The sequence below is a fragment of the Nomascus leucogenys genome, chromosome 2, assembly GCF_006542625.1.
Source record: "Nomascus leucogenys isolate Asia chromosome 2, Asia_NLE_v1, whole genome shotgun sequence".
Classification (NCBI taxonomy): Eukaryota; Metazoa; Chordata; class Mammalia; order Primates; family Hylobatidae; genus Nomascus; species Nomascus leucogenys.
The window spans coordinates 45942274-45959154 of NC_044382.1; the positions used below are offsets into that span (position 1 = coordinate 45942274).

Here is a 16881-nt window from a genome sequence, read left to right on the forward strand (position 1 = left end):
TGATCTCGATCTCCTGACTTCGTGATCTGCACGCCTCGGCCTCCCAAAGTGCTGGGATTACAGGTGTGAGCCACTGCGCCTGGCCTAGTTTTCATTTTTGAAATACACATTGTGCAACATTTTGAGGAGACTCAGGGTAGCGTGATTTAGCACATGGGTCAGACTTGGCTTCAAATTTTGGCTTTATTACTAAACAAACTGTCTGGGTGACCAGTTTTTGTTTTGTTTTGTTTTAATCTTTTTATTTTAAGTTTTCCCCATTGGCATTTACAGCTCAAAGAAGTTGGGGGAGCTTATAGTGAATATCTTAAATGTAGTCTTTTCCAAAAGCTTTAATTGTGTAGGCCAGTGGAGATTGTTCTTTGGCTTTCATTTTTACCCTAATAGTTATCTTATTGATAAGATTTCCATGGGCAAAGCATTTGCATTATTAGTGCAGTAGTATAAAACCTGTTTCATGCAGAACAGTGACAGGAGAAGCCTGAATATCTGGAGTCTAAGCCTATTTTTTGCTGCTAAAGCTTTTGCTAATTCTAAGCTTTTCAGATGTTAACATGTCTGACAGGTATATTGTATTACAGATAGAAATATGTACTTTTAATAGGTGGTGATTTCTGATGCTAATGCATAGCATCACCCTTCGTAATGTTATGACTTACATCCTAACTTAGGGCGACAAGTGAGCAGTGAGTGCCAGGGGGAGATGTTGGATTACCGACGCATGTTGATGGAAGACTTTTCTCTGAGCCCTGAGATCATCCTAAGCTGTCGGGGGGAGATTGAACACCATTGTTCCGGATTACATCGAAAAGGGCGGACCCTACACTGTCTGATGAAAGTAGTTCGAGGGGAGAAGGGGAACCTTGGAATGAACTGCCAGCAGGCGGTAAGGAGACATTTGCTATTGGCATTTTGAATGTCCCATTTATCAGCTGAGGAGCCTCTTCCTGATGCTGTCCCACCTTGCTTTATATGGATCATCTGTGATACCACATTGAACATTAGGTGCTAATGACCGGAGACTGAACGTTGCTTCTTCAGGCATATCTCAGTAAGAATGTGGCATTTGCTACAGAGCAAAAGTTTGAGCTCATAATCAATAAAAAGAATTGTCTTCTTAGATAGATAGAATGCATTATTTGCTAGAGTTCCTAAAGAAAGGGCAGCTTGCTAGACTGGATTTCCTAAACTCAGAATCAAGGCAAACCAAGTTCCAATCAATGAGGACAGGTCCTCTACCAAGAGAGAATTTGCCGGTTGTAATAGGTTTGATTGAGTTGAGGCTGAAAAAGAGTTGATATGAATTGAAATTTTTTCTAAGAGTTTCTTTCTGTTACTGATTTGCAGCGTGACATGAATTCCTGGCCTGAAGGGATCAAGAGAGCGTGTCATTTTTGAAATCACACTATCTTTTCTTCATATGCTAGGGCAACTATGCATGGAGGAGCCATTTTCTTTTTAATTTAATTTAATGTTAAGTTCCAGGATACATGTGCAGGATGTGCAGGTTTGTTACATGGGTAAACATGTGCCATGATTTTTCTATCCCTAAACCTCACAGTTAGCATACTTTGCTTGGGAAGATAAAGTTCTTCTTGATCTAGCATTTATAAACAGTTGAATAACTATAGGTCAGGTACAAAACACAAGTTAATGTATTAGAGATTTAGTACATCTCTTTCATTCCTGTTGTCCATGTTGATTACTTTTTACTGGATAGGAGTCTTAGAGCAACTTAACATACCACGTGCACCAGTGTGCCCTGTGCAGTGAACTTTCCTTTAGGGAGCACAAGAGATAGTTTCGCTTTATATCCTAGAATAGTAGAAACTTGAGGCTCTCCTCCCTCAGTGTAACTTTAGAAAGCCACAATCAGTCCATTATTTTGTAGTTGGCATTTTTATTAAAAACTGGGTATCAACTCGAATTTTATTTTCCTGATAATCGTGTAAAATCAGATTTTTACAGTCTGAAACAAAACTTTGCAGTCTGAAACACAACAGTTTTATAGAATTTGGATGTGAAGTGAAATTATATCTTAGCTTTAGTTACTCACCTTGACCCAGAGTAGACACCAGTGCATGTGTGCACGTGTGTCTGTGTGTGTGTACACACACATGCATGTCTATGCATCCCATGGTGGGAAAATAAACAAATGTAACTTCTTTAAAATACCAACCTGGGCAGCAGGGAAGGCTTCTGGAATCTGCTGTTTGATTTTGCCACAGTGTTGTTGCTAAGGTGCAGTTGTTGCTGGTGACTTCCTTGGGAAACCTCTGTGCCAGTGTAGGTCCTGGGACCCAGACCAAAAATGAATCAGGAGACAGCCTATATTTGCATTTTATCTTTAAAGCAGCACAGAAAGGTTGTTGTGGGGGAGGGGGGGCTTAGGAATGAACCTACCTTTTTTTTTTTTTTTTTTTTTTTTTTTTTTTTTTTTTTTTTTTTTTTTTTTTGAGACAGAGTCTTACTCTTGTTGCCCAAGCTGGAGTGCAATGGCGCAATCTCTGCTCATTGCAACATCCACCTCCCGGGTTCAAATGATTCTCCTGCCTCAACCTCCCAAGTAGCTGGGATTACAGGCATCCACCACCAAGCCCAGCTAATTTTTGTATTTTTAGTAGAGATGGGGTTTCACCATGTTGGCTAGGCTGGTCTTAAACTCTGGACCTCAGGTGATCTGCCCGCCTCAGCCTCCCAAAGTGCTGGGATTACAGGTGTAAGCCACCATGCCCTGCCTAAACCTATCTTTTTACTGAGGCTACACTTGTAGTAAAGGACACAGAAAAAAGAAAATAGACTGGTTTGACTTTATTTCGAGGCACCCAATTCACACCCAGGTCTTTTTAAAATGTAGCTTGTTTAAAGAACTAGTGACTCAACTTGAAAGATACATAAGTACCGCCCACGTCACCCTTTGTGCCCAGAGGAAAAGTACTTTCCAAATCTAGAGGGAGGCTTCAAGTAGTGAAACATATGGTTTTGCCCATATTAAATTTAGCCAAGTGGGGCTGGGCATGGTGGCTCACATCTATAATCGCAGAACTTTGGGAGGCCAAGGCAGGCAGATCACTTGAGATCAGGAGTTCATGACCAGCCTGGCCAACATGGTGAAACCCCGTCTCTACGAAAAATAAGAAATTAGCCAGGCATGGTGGCACACACCTGTAGTCCCAGCTACTTGGGAGGCTGAGGCAGGAGAATCGCTTGAACCTGGGAAGCAGAGGTTGCAGTGAGCCGAGATCGCACTACTGCACTCCCGCCTGGGCAATAGAGCAAGACTCCATCTCAAAAAATAAAAAATTAAAACGTTAAAATAAAATAAAAAATAAATTTAGCCAGGTGGGAAAGAAGCGCTTTATTTTTATTTTTATGGACCCAGGGTTTTTAGCTTTTGCCCACAAAAATTGAAGGCCTAAATGATCCAAAGGGAGAAAAATGTCCTTAGTCTTCTACTACGGTATCCATCCCCAGTCAAATTGACAAATGTTTTAAAATAATTCGTTTTGGGGGAGTTTATTTTTATTTCTTTTTTGTTGTTTTTGTTTTTTAAGTGATGGGATCTCACCGTGTTGCCCAGGCTGGTCTCAAACTACTGGGCTCAAGCAGTCTGACCTCTTTGGCCTCCCAAACTGCTGGCATTACAGGCATGAGCCACTGTGCCTGGCCCCTTTTTTCTTTCTTTTTCAAATTTTTCTTCCTAATACAGCAGACTTCAATACCTGTCTGTGGCTGACCATTAGTTTTCCCTGTTCTCTGCTTGGTGATTGATTTAGTGATTTCTCAACAGGTAGTAAGCTGTAAAGCGTAAGGATAATTATCATCTTGTTGAGTACTTACTCTCCCAAATGCACTATAATCATGAACTGTGAAATTCTCTTCGTTCATGTCTGAGTGTGGGCCCAGGCTCTCCTAGGCCAAAGATAACTGCCAGTCTTATTCTCTAGTCATCTCTCTGAAGCATTTTCCCAGGTTTTCCTAAGCATGCCAGGGGCTGGAATAGGTGTATAATCATGTAGCAATTCACATTTTCAGTGTTTATTTCCCACGCTACTGTCACTAAATTCCAGAGGGGTAATGATCCCTGGAACTGTTAGCCCACTAGGCTCTATAGGGCATTCATTTTTGCCTGTAAATAATTGCAGTCTAGTGCATGTATTGTTTCTTAAAGTTTGCCTGTCAGTCATGGATATTTAACTGATACAGTTCTTGCAGAGACTTGCAGACTCCCATGTTGCTTCCAACTTTTCTCAGAAAAAGATGTAAATGCTTTGGTCTTTGTCAACAAATGTCATAAGTAACGTTGGTAATCATTCGATAGTAATTTTCCTACCAGCTAACCACAGCATTTTGTAGCTTTCCCAAATTGCCACCAAGAATTTTTGGTATAAATAACTTCTATCCTAGAATATTGGAAATCTTTCATGTTTCTCTCTTCTGGATTACCAGCTTCTTTCAGGATAATAGAATTTTGTGGGTTTTTTCCTTTATTTCCTTTTGTTTATGGTTCTCTGATAAATTTGTGATCTAACCTATGATCCCACAGTTGCTGCAGTGAAGGCCCTGTGGAATCATAGGTTAGATGTATAAGGATCAGAGGACAAATCAATGACACAACAGGGTTCCAGTTTTTTAACTTGGCAAAAGGGAACGCAAACCAGTAAGGATTATGGTTTTCAAATTTGTTTTCTATTATTAAAGATTTCTACCCCAGGTCTGGGTGTGGTGGCTCACGCCTGTAATCCCAGCACTTTGGGAGTTCAAGGCGGGCGGATCACTTGAGTTCAAGACCAGCCTGGCCAACATGGCGAAACCTCATCCCGGCTAAAAATACAAAAGTTAGCCGGGAGTGGTGGCACATGCCCGTAGTCCCAGCTACTTAGAAGGCTGAGGCAGGAGAATCACTTGAACCCGGGAAGTGGAGGTTGCAGTGAGCAGAGATCATGCCACTGCATTCCAGCCTGGATGACAGAGCGAGACTCTGTCTCAGGGGGAGAAAAAAAAAAAAAAGATTTCTACCCCACAATACCATCTGCTACTTATCTGTAGTAATAATCATCTTTCATGTCTGTAAAATGCTTTGCAGTTTATCTAATATTCTCCCATATATTATTGTTTCTTACAATTTTCTGCAGTTAAAGAAACTAAAACTTAGAGGTAATCAATTTGTCCATGTTCTTAAAGCTAATCTGTCAGAGCCAGAACTATTAATAGAACTCAGTTCTTTTGATTTTAATTTAGTGCTTTTTCATCTATGCCCCAAGTGCCTTAAAGGCAGGAAAAAAAATGTGAAGTACCTATTCTCCTGTCTTTCCTTTGTTCCATGACAAGATGGAAAAGTAAATGATAAAGAATATGGTCTCATTTCCAGCTGCATAATGACAAGTATTTTTCTATGTACTTATAATGAGCAAGCTCTGGTTTACCTCTTGGTTATAGAAAAATAGTTGAGGAAAATGGGAAATTATAAATACCATAATCTTGTTTTTTGTAATGGATATTTCTGCAAGTTAAATGAAATTGCACATCTGCTTTTAATAAAGCACAGCACACTTGACTTAATACCAGTGTCTTTGCAGCAAAATTGAAATTCTAGATTCTTATGACCCAATTAGGTCTCTAAGTGAAAATGTTCTTTATTTACTCTTTTCCACTTAATTCTGGCTTTGCTGGGAGCACCAGGTTTAGTAATCTGATTAACAAGTAGGCAGATAAAAGCAAAGAGGCCGCCTTCATATTCACGTTGTAAAGACCTCCAGGGATTATCGAGAACGTAGATAAGCAGTCCCCATCAATGACTCAAACAGAAAAACCTGCAGTCAAGGTAGAGCAACCAGTTGGAAAAGTATTTGGCAAACGCTCTTGAGCTTGGCTAGTGACAACTGTAGACAGCTTTATTGGAGTACATTGTGATAAATAGGACTGAATAACTGCATGAAGACACTGCTCTTCCCTAGCACCTAAGTGACTTTCTTTCTTCCTTCTTAATTTGTTTTAATTCAGCTTCAAACACTGATTCAGGAGACTGACCCTGGTGCAGATTACCGCATTGATCGAGCTTTGAATGAAGCTTGTGAATCTGTAATCCAGACAGCCTGCAAACACATAAGATCCGGAGACCCAATGTAGGTTATCTTCTCCGTGGTATTTATCCATATTGTATTTTATTTGGCAGCACAGGGAACATTCCTTCAAATGACTTTTGGGTGGTTTGACATCTTAACTGAAATTTTGTTGAACAAGTTGAACATACACCAACTTTTATTAAAACTAGTATTGGAATTAAAACCTAGGATCTGCCTCATCCATGATATAGAGACAACTAGACCCAATATTGTGATGGTGTTTACTGACAATGACTGAGCATATATGGACCTATTTATTAGGTTATTGAATAGTTTTATATCACGATCAAATAAAAATGAAAGAGAAACACTAAGGATAGGTGGTACATACTTTGGCACTCTGTACTTTTCATCCTAGTTGTATATTGACTCATTGTATACATTGACTACTTGGTTATCATTAGAAAATACTTGAAACAGAAAATAGAAATAGAATACAAAATGTGGTAGTTGGAGGGAGTAGTAATGGACAAAATGAATACTAAAGTTGCAGCCAAGATCTAGAAAAGCTGAATAAATGCTGTATTAAAGTATTCTCATTATTTAGTTCTATGATGTAAAAACAGCTCTTAAACCATGGCTGGATGCAGCAGCTCATGCCTGTAATTGTAGTGCTTTGGGAGGCCGAGGTGAGAGGATCACTTGAAGCTATGAGTTTGAAACCAGCCTGGGCAATATAGCTAGGCAACATAAACGTTTTTAAAATCAGCTGGCGTGGTGGTGCATGCCTGTAGTCCCATCTACTTGGGAGGTTGATGTGGGAAGATTGCTTGAGCCCAGGAATTCAAGGTTACAGTGAGTTATGATCATACCACTGCATTCCAGCCCAGATGACAGAGCAAAACCCTGTCTCAAAAAGCCAAACCAGGCCAGGCACGGTGGCTCATGCCTGTAATCCCAGCACCTTGGGAGGCTGAGGCTGGCGGATCACCTGAGGTCCGGAGTTCGAGACGAGCCTCTAACCAACGTGGAGAAACCCCGTCTCTACTAAAAATACAATTTTTTTTTTTTTTTCAAGACAGAATCTTTCTCTGTAGCCCAGGCTGGAGTGCAGTGGCGTGATCTCACTTACTGCTACCTCCCCCTCCCGTATCCCGGTTCAAGCAATTCTCCTGGTTCAGCCTCCCGAGTAGCTGGAATTACAGGCACACGACACCATGCCCAGCTAATTTTTGTATTTTTAGTAGAGACAGGGTTTTACCATGTTGGTTAGGCTGGTCTTGAACTCTTGACCTCGTGACCCACCCGCCTCGGCCTCCCAAAGTGTTGGGATTACAGGCATGAGCCACCACACCCGGCCAAAAATACAAAATTAGTGGGGTGTTGGTGGCGCATACCTGTAATCCCATTTACTCAGGAGTCTGAGGCAGGTGGAGCCAAGATCGTGCCATTGCACTCCAGCCTGGGCAACGAGCAAAACTCGATCTCAAAAAAAAAAAAAAAAAAAAACAGTTGCAAGTAAGAACAGCTTTCCCATTCTGCAAAAATCTTTATAGCCTGCAGTTGGCCATACCTAACAACAAAATGAGTATAGTCCACGTTTGTCTCATGCTGCTATGCAAGAACTCCTGCTGTTCATGCTGTGCTAGAGAATTAGAAAATCATATTCTTCCTCAAAGCTTTCTGTGTGGTTAAACACACTTAAAACTAATTAAGAATATTTACCATTGTAAAAATAACCACATCAACCAAAGGGGGGAAGGGGAGAGGGAAGAAGGAAGAACTGCTACAGATGAAAATACATTTAAGATACTTATCAGTTAACCTTTTCTGGATCCTGATTTGAACAAACTTGTAAAAAAATAATAATAATTGAAAATATTTGGGCTGGACACGGTGGCTCACGCCTGTAATCTCAGCACTTTGGGAGGCCGAGTCGGGTGGATCACGAGGTCAGGAGATCGAGACCATCCTGGCTAACACAGTGAAACCTCGTCTCTACTAAAAATACGAAAAAATTAGCCGGGCATGGTGGTGGGCACCTGTAGTCCCAGCTACTTGGGAGGCTGAGGCAGGAGAATGGTGTGAACCTGGGAGGCAGAGCTTGCAGTGAGCCAAGATTGTGCCACTGCACTCCAGCCTGGGCGACAGAGCGAGACTCCATCTCAAAAAAAAAAAAAAAGAAAAAAGAAAACTAACAGGGTATTATATGATAGTAAAGCTTTTAAAATAATTGCTTAGTGATATTAAGTCCTTATATTTTAAAGAAACATGCCGAAACATTTACAAACGAAATGATGGGGTATCTGAGATTTTGCTTTAAAATATCAGCAGAGAGCCCTAGAGTTAAAACAGACTTGGCCATAGATTGATAAAGTTATGGGGAGGGAAGGTGGCTGTTACATGATTCTGTACTTTGTGTGCTGGAAAGTTTTCATAACCAGTTAAAAATACAGCAGCTGCACACTGCTCTTGTGCATGCATAGTCTTCAGTGCTGAGTGGCTCTGAAGTTGATCGAAGGCATAACCACTGTCAGGTTCAGTTAACTTGAATGATTCTCAGAAAAATAAATCTGATTGCCCTAAGAAAATAACTAAAAGCCTTCTTCTACAGACCAGGGAAATATTATATTGACATAGAGTTCTGAACGCTTCTCTCTTGTTACAATTTTACCCATTTTATGGCTAGGATCTTGTCGTGCCTGATGGAACATTTATACACAGAGAAGATGGTAGAAGACTGTGAACACCGTCTCTTAGAGCTGCAGTATTTCATCTCCCGGGATTGGAAGTGAGTATTTTGAAGCCAAAGTAAATGTATTGCCTCAGCCTGTTCTCCTGTGTAGTCATAATTACCTGTATTTATAAAAATAATCAGTAGGAAACTCTTTTTGTTCAGTTGTGGGACAGCTAACACACTCCAATCCCCTGAAGAACTATTCTTTATCACTTTCAGAACATTATCTAAAAGCAGAGTCAGCCCACTACCAGCCTGTACCCCACATCCTTGTTCACCACTACTTTGGAAGTCAGGGTCAAAATGTTTCTGATACTACAAAGATCTGTCTAGTAAGAAGTATGGCACCTGTAGGGGTGGCAAAAGCACCTTCAGATATGTCTCTAAGAAGAAAATAGTGCAGTTGTGTTTTTATTGATTTGCAGTGGTTACGGGAATTGGCTTTTATTTATTCAGAGTTACTGAATTAAGTCTGTCTTAAGAGGTTTTTGTCAATAAGTGACAACTTGATTCTCTAATTTCCCTCTCATTCTGTTAACAAAAAGTGGCGGGGGTGGGAGGATGAACTAGGAGAAGGATCTGTATTACAGCCAGAATCACTGAGTTCATTGGCTGTCATTCGCCTCCTCTTTCCGCATCTTGCTTTCTCTCCCCACCTCCAAAGCAGCCAGTACTGGATCCAACTGCTCCTCTAGCTTTTCAAGTTCAGTGGCTTCTCCATTCGGTTGTTAAGCCACCATGGTGTGGTAGTTAACTTTTTTTGGTGATTAATATATATTTTGGCCAGACACAGTGGCTCACACCTATAATCCCAGCAGTTTGGGAGGCCTAGGCAGGAGGATAGCTTGAGGCCAGGAGTTTAAGGCCAGCCTGGTCAACATAGCAAGACCTTGTCTCTACAAAAACTAAAAAAAAATTAGCCAGGTACGGTAGTGTGCACCTGTAGTCCTAGCTACTTGGGAGGCTGAAGCAGGAGATTCACTTGAACTGGGTGTGGTGGCTCACGCCTGTAATCCCAGCACTTTGGGAGGCTGAGGCGGGAGGATCACAAGGGCAGGAGTTCGAGACCATCCTGGTTAACACAGTGAAACCCCATCTCTACTAAAAACACAAAATTAGCTGGGCTTAGGTGGTGCATGCCTGTAGTCCCAGCTACTCGGGAGGCTGAGGCAGGAGAATGGCTTAAAACCTGGGAGGCGGAGGTTGCAGTGAGCCGAGATCGCGCCTGGGCGGCAGAGCGAGACTCTGTCTCAAAAAAAAAAAGGAGATTCACTTGAGCCCAGGAGCTGTAGGTTACGGTGAGCTGTGATCATGCCACTGCATGCTAACAGTGAGACCCTATCTCAAAAAACGTGTGTGTGTGCATGTGTTTTGCCCACCTACTTTACTAGAAAGAGATTACTTGAAGATTCAATGTATTCTTATTTCTATTCCTTCAAATTAGCTCTGGAAAGGACTACAGAAAGCTGGGCTGTAATTTCCCTTTGCTTACTCAGGCCATCTAAACCTAAATAGTCTACTGAGTGTATTGCCTTAATCAAAATCACGTTTTCTCCTCTAATTCCTTCCCCCATAATAAAAAAAAAGTGCTGCATAGTTATTCATTAAATATTCATTCTTAATAGTTACTCATTAAATATTAGCTTTTTTCTCCCATTAACTAGCCATCTACCAAAGTTGACAATATAATATGGACAGAATTAAGCATGCCCTGGTCTGATGTGGAGAGGAAGCAGGCTCATTGTCTAATCCACTGTCTCCAGATTCAGAGTTAAATGTCAAGGCTTATAAATATGATAAGGACACTCAAGTAACCAAAAAGATAACCACCTTACCTGGCACAGGAAGAAGAAAGAAAATTGAATAGGAGACTGTTTATCTTGCCATTTCCTGATCTTACTGAATCTAATATATTACATAGGGTTGAACTTCATTCCTACTTAGAAAAAGGTATTTAGTAAAAAGTATTAAATAAAAAGTTGTGAATTGCCTGATGGTGGCTACAACTCTAGTTTCCTGTTTTCAACCAGGGCATGTGAGTGCTAAGTCTATTAAAATGTTAGGTATCTAACAAAGCCAAGATATCTTTGAGGGAGAATTTAAATCTTCTGTAGAAGGTTAACAAACTTATTTTTTTTTATTTTTTATTTTTTTGAGACGGAGTCTTGCTCTGTCACCCAGGCTGGAGTGCAGTGGCACGATCTCGGCTCACTGCAAGCTCCGCCTCCCGTGTTCACGCCATTCTCCTGCCTCAGCCTCTCCGAGTAGCTGGGACTACAGGCGCCCGCCACCACGCCCGGCTAATTTTTTGTATTTTTAGTACAGACGGGGTTTCACCGTGGTCTCGATCTCCTGACCTCGTGATCCGCCCGCCTCGGCCTCCCAAAGTGCTGGGATTACAAGCGTGAGCCACTGCGCCCGGCCCAACAAACTTCTATAGAAGGTTATTCTCCTGTCTAGGCCTCCCACAGTGCTGACCACTGTCTGTTCATTAAGAACAGAATTCATGGCTGGGTGCGGTGGCTTATGCCTGTAATCCCAGCACTTTGAGAGGCCAAGGCAGGCTGATTGCTTGAGCTCAGGAGTTTGAGACCTGTCTGGACAATATGGCGAGACTCTGTCTCTACCAAAAATATCAAAAAAGAGCCTGGTGTATGCCTGTTGCCCCAGCTACTTGGGAGGCTGAGGTGGCAGGATTGTCTTCAAGCCCTGGGGGACAGAGGTTCCAGTGAGCCAAGATAGCACCACTGCACTCTAGCCTGGGTGACAGATTGAGAGATCCTGTGTCAAAAAAAAAAAAAAAAAAAATTCAGGAATATACTTTTACATATCTTCTGTCTCCACGCCCCTGGAAGTGATTATCAATGAGTATACAAGCAAACACCTCGTAAAAACCCTGAGCCTATGTTAGAAGGAAATGTCTATTAATTAGTGGTTATCTTTTAACTCTTAACCTTATAGGCTGGACCCTGTACTATACCGCAAGTGCCAGGGAGACGCTTCTCGTCTTTGCCACACCCACGGTTGGAATGAGACCAGTGAATTTATGCCTCAGGGAGCTGTGTTCTCTTGTTTATACAGACACGCCTACCGCACTGAGGAACAGGGAAGGAGGGTATGCAGTGAATATCGACTTCATTTCTTCTTATTGTCATTTGTTTTTTAAATTGTTTGCTGTATATTCTTCTGATTTCAGTCATCTTAGGAAAACTTTTTAGACTATTTTGTGGGGAGAGGATTGCTGCACTTCTAGAAATTTCTTCCTTCCATGAGTGCACTTAGAGTTGCCCTACCAGCTTCTATCATCTGATTTTATGTTTTTAACAAAGTGGTTGGGGGAAGATTTCCAGATTTTTTTTTTAATTCCCAAAATCTGAATCACAAATGGACAGTTAAATTCTGCTGTCCTAACTTTATTTAGGTTTAAGGATCCATTAGAAGCTTTTAGCCAGGCTTTTAGGCTTCTCCTCTTGGCAGCTGAACACATTCGCATTGTCTGCCCATGGACTGGTTGGAGCAGAAACCTCCATACCTCAGTCTCTTGGTATTTGTCTGCCCCAACTGCTGCCTTTTGTTGGGATGTTTGTGTGTGCTTGGCTCTCGGCAGCATCGGCTGCTTCCCGGTGCATACTGACATGCACTTGTTCTCCATGATGGCTTTCTCTACCTTCTGAGATGCTCCATTATCAGTCCTGCCTTTGTTCCAGAGAGTTGAGATGGTATCACTTCTCATCCATCCTTAGAAATACCCCTTCTGAGCTTAATGCAAAAGCCTGGCTATCTCGAATCCAGAATGAGGGGACTCAGAAGGAAATGGCGTACTTCAGTTGCTGCACCCTAACCCGGTGTTTATACTGCTGTGTGAGAAAACGTGGGAATTTTTTTTTTTTCTCTCCATATAATGAGCCTCTCATTAACCATGGGGGCTCCTAAATCCTGGCATCTTTCTAGTCACTATAGTGACTAGGGGGTAGGAGGTTTCTTCTCTTTTAAATAAGAAGGAGTTGGAGTCTAGGGTGCTAGTGTTCTTTTTTCTTTTTTTTTTTTTAATTGAAGTGAAATTCGCGTAACATAAAATTAACCTTGTTTTTTTTTTTTTTGAGACAAAGTCTCACTCTCGAATGTGTCTCACTGCACACCAGGCTGGAGTGCAGTGGCGCAATCTTGGCTCACTGCAACCTCTTCTTCCTGGGTTCAACTGATTCTCCTGCCTCAGCCTCCCGAGTAGCTGGGATTACAGGTGCCTGCCATCATGCCCGGCTAATTTTTTTTTTTTTTTTTTTTTTTGTATTTTTAATAGAGACGGGGTTTCACCATGTTGGCTAGGTTGGTCTTGAACTCCTGACCTCAGGTGATCCACCCATTTGGGCCTCCCAAAGCACTGGGATTACAGGTATGAGCCACCGCGCCTGGCCATAATAACTTTTTTTTTTTTTTTGAGATGGAGTTTCGCTCTTGTTGACCCAGGCTGGAGTGCAGTGGCGCGATTGTGGCTCACCACAATCTCCGCCTCCTGGGTTCAAGTGATTTTCCTGCCTCAGCCTCCCGAATAGCTGGGATTACAGGCATGTGCCACTACGCCCCGCTAATTTTTGTATTTTTAGTAGAGACGAGGTTTCTCCATGTTGGTCAGGCTGGTCTCAAACTTCAGACCTCAGGTGATCCGCCCGCCTCAGCCTCCCAAAGAGCTGAGATTACAGGTGTGAGCCACCACGCCCGGCCTTAACCATTTTAAAGAGAAAAATTCAGTGACATTTAGTACATTTACAATGTTGTGTGGTAATCATGTCTATCTAGTTTCAAAACACTCCATTACTCCAAAAGGAAATCCTGTGTTCTGTAAACAGTTACTTTCCATCCTTCCTGCCCCAGGTATGCTGGCTTTTTTTTTCTTTTTTTGCAAGAGAGACTAACTGTATCTGTCAATAACAGCTTTGTCATGGCCCTTGGAAAAATACTAGTTTTCGCCTGCTTTACCCGCTGCTAATTCTTCATAGCTCATCTAGAAGAGTCCAGTCCTGTCTCATAATAACTGTTATATCTACGTTTTCCTGCTTTTTCTGATTTAGGTCAATTTGAACTCATTTCTCCTGAGTCAAGTATATATACTCTCTTGAATTGGATCTGATCTTCTACTTGGCGTTCATAGACTGACAAATTAGTTTTGCTAAACAAAACAACAAACATAAAACTCTCCCAACTAACCTAGTCTGAATGAAGCCAGTTCACTTTTATCAGGATACTCTCATAAAAGAATGTTGTTTTATATGGTATATTAGAAACTGCTGAATATGTATAATTGCATTCCTAAAGATACGGGCTTTTTGAAGCCTCCTTCACATTTTATTTTTTGATTTTTTTTTTTTATGTTTTTTTTTTTTTTTTGAGACGGAGTTTCGCTCTTGTTGCCCAAGCTGGAGTGCAATGGTGCATTCTCGGCCCACCACAACCTCCGCCTCCCAGGTTCAAGCAATTCTTCTGCCTCAGCCTCCCGAGCAGCTAGGATTACAGGCATGTGCCACCATGCCTGGCTAATTTTGTATTTTTAGTAGAGACGGGGTTTCTCCATGTTGGTCGGGCTGGTCTTGAACTCCCAACCTCAGGTGATCTGCCTGCCTCAGCCTCCCAGAGTGCTGGGATTACAGGCGTGAGCCACCGCACCTGGCCGCAACATTTAATTTTTATTCTGGAAGATATTGGAGGTGTAAAATTTGGGAAATAAAATACAGGGTTATTTGTTAGTTTCCTCATAACAGGTTTATCTCATATCTTTGTGTTTTTGTTTTGTTACCTTTCAAGTATTTAGCTCATTTTTTCTCATGCAGCTCTCACGGGAGTGCCGAGCTGAAGTCCAAAGGATCCTACACCAGCGTGCCATGGACGTCAAGCTGGATCCTGCCCTCCAGGATAAGTGCCTGATTGATCTGGGAAAATGGTGCAGTGAGAAAACAGAGACTGGACAGGTAGGTGACATCGCTTTCTGTTTATCTTACAATAATGATGATGTTAATGTTTAACGTTTTATGCAGAGTACAAACACCATAAAATCCATCTTTCTTTACCTTACAGACGTGATTTATTGTATTATTCAATATTTTCTCTGGAAGAAATTCTCAGGAAAATTTTCTCTCTGGTCTTTGTATCAGGAATAGTTGGCAGCGAGTTTGTCTTTGCATTATGGTTTTTGTATTTTGTATTTGATTATTTTCCCTCTTCCTGTTGCTTATTAAAACTTCTAGAGCCAAAGGTATGGCCTGCCTCTTACAGGTATATAAGATTTCATGGTAGGCATTTTTGTAGAAAGCTTACTACTGGGTCCATTTCACATCCTCTTAACGTATTTTCCTTTCCTTTTTGTTTCTCATCTTTATTCGTTTTACTCATTTTTAATTCATTTTCTCCATTAAGTCCTTTTGAGATAAGCAGGGTGTAAATCTGTGCATATGTGAGTACTGGTCTGCATGAATAGTGGGCATGCCCTAGAACAGTCCCACAAAACATATAGAAATGGAATTTTTTCTCACCTGGTTGACAAATTGAAGCTCAGAAAAGTTAAGTGTATACGTTTCCTTACCTAAAATTCAGTTCAGTTCATTATATAGCCTCTCTATCTGGAAAGCAGAGGGAAGGAGCAGCCCCCAAGAATTCCCTGAGTGCTATGATTGGCTCCTTAGGATTGTGTCCCAATTTAAGGGAAAGAAGGAAAAATGCATGACTGCAGGTCATGTGAGAAGCTAGCTGTCTTCCATCTGAATGCAGGATACTCAGCAGTAGGAGTAGCTGCGTGTTTAAAGCCACATAAATACTCAAGGAGTGAACTCAGGTTTCTGGGTTCTATTTGTACCACTACAAAACCCCCTCTGGAAGTACAGTATGAAAAAGTTACACGTACAGGAATTGGACTTTTTAAAGAAGAAACGTGGTTGCCTACTCAGGTCTGTTGAGCATAGGACTATCATGTTTGGCAGTCTGTTTCCTGAGCCTGCTACAATTCTGTTGGGTATATTGTTAGAAAATGCTTATAGTTGAGCTTTCTGTTGCCTCTGTCCAATGAAACAAGGGATATGGTGATTTGGAATCTCAGAAAATAGTTTCCTTTAGAACCCCGAGTAAAGTAAACTTTAGAAAGCTGCACTATATTGCAGTCCGTCATAGAGAAGCTAAACTTAAGACTTCTTTTTTTTTTTTTTATTTTGAGACAGTTTCGCTTTGTCACTCATGCTGGAGTGCAGTGGCACGATCTCGGCTCACTGCAACCTCTGCCTCCCGGGTTCAAGCAAATCTCATGCCCCAGACTCCTTAGTAGCTGGGATTACAGGCACCTGCCACCACACCCACCTGATTTTTTGTATTTTAGTAGAGACAGGGTTTCACCATGTTGCCCAGGCTGGTCTCGAACTCCTGAGCTCAGGCAGTCTACCCGTCTTGGCCTCCCAAAGTGCTAGGATTACAGGTGTGAGCCACTGCGACCAGCCAGGATTCTGTTAATAGGATCTTTCTCTTAGCCATTTATTTTACTCCCAAAAGTTTGGGGTATTTTCCTTTAGCTTTTTTTTTTTCCTTTTATTCTATAATTCCTACAACTCCTCTCTTCCCCTCACATTCTAATTCTGAAACAGAGAGATTCTTGCAGAATAGTAAGTTAAACTTGATCCTTTAACGGAGCACTTTGCTGAGAAATAGCTGTTGATATGCTTTGTGAAAGTGAGCTGATACGATACTTGAAACCTCTAAACCTGTAAACCTCTAGAAGGAATAGTAATAGACTAATGCTACAGATAGCTCCAGCTTGGTTTCCAAAGCCCAGACAAGATAGCTTTTAGGTACCCAAACTCTAGTGTGTTCACTTGTTTTTCTTCAGAGGACCCTTTTGATGTATACTGGAGTTAGAATCCCAGATCTGACTTGCAGGAGCTATCAGTTCTATCCTGTGTTCCAGACCCCTGGTTCCCAATTACTTTGCCAATAAAGAGTCTTAAAATAATCTGTGCTCTTCACTGTGAATTTGATGATCATTATTAAAATGCATATTTAAAATGAGAGGTGACAAATTATCAAAGCACAGATTAAAAATGGAAT

The 16881-nt window shown here is 41.4% G+C and overlaps 1 protein-coding gene across 2 annotated transcripts in view; it reads left to right on the forward strand.

Annotated features, from left to right (window-relative positions):
• The window catches only part of GLG1 (golgi glycoprotein 1), a 162487-nt gene that overhangs the window by 117894 nt on the left and 27712 nt on the right, over positions 1-16881 (forward strand). For both annotated transcript variants that reach the window (XM_030829271.1, XM_030829276.1), the window contains exons 8-12: positions 672-886; positions 6004-6125; positions 8755-8856; positions 11764-11917; positions 14628-14765. In XM_030829271.1, coding sequence (XP_030685131.1) covers positions 672-886; positions 6004-6125; positions 8755-8856; positions 11764-11917; positions 14628-14765 — 731 coding nt within the window. The remainder of the gene's footprint in view (positions 1-671; positions 887-6003; positions 6126-8754; positions 8857-11763; positions 11918-14627; positions 14766-16881) is intronic.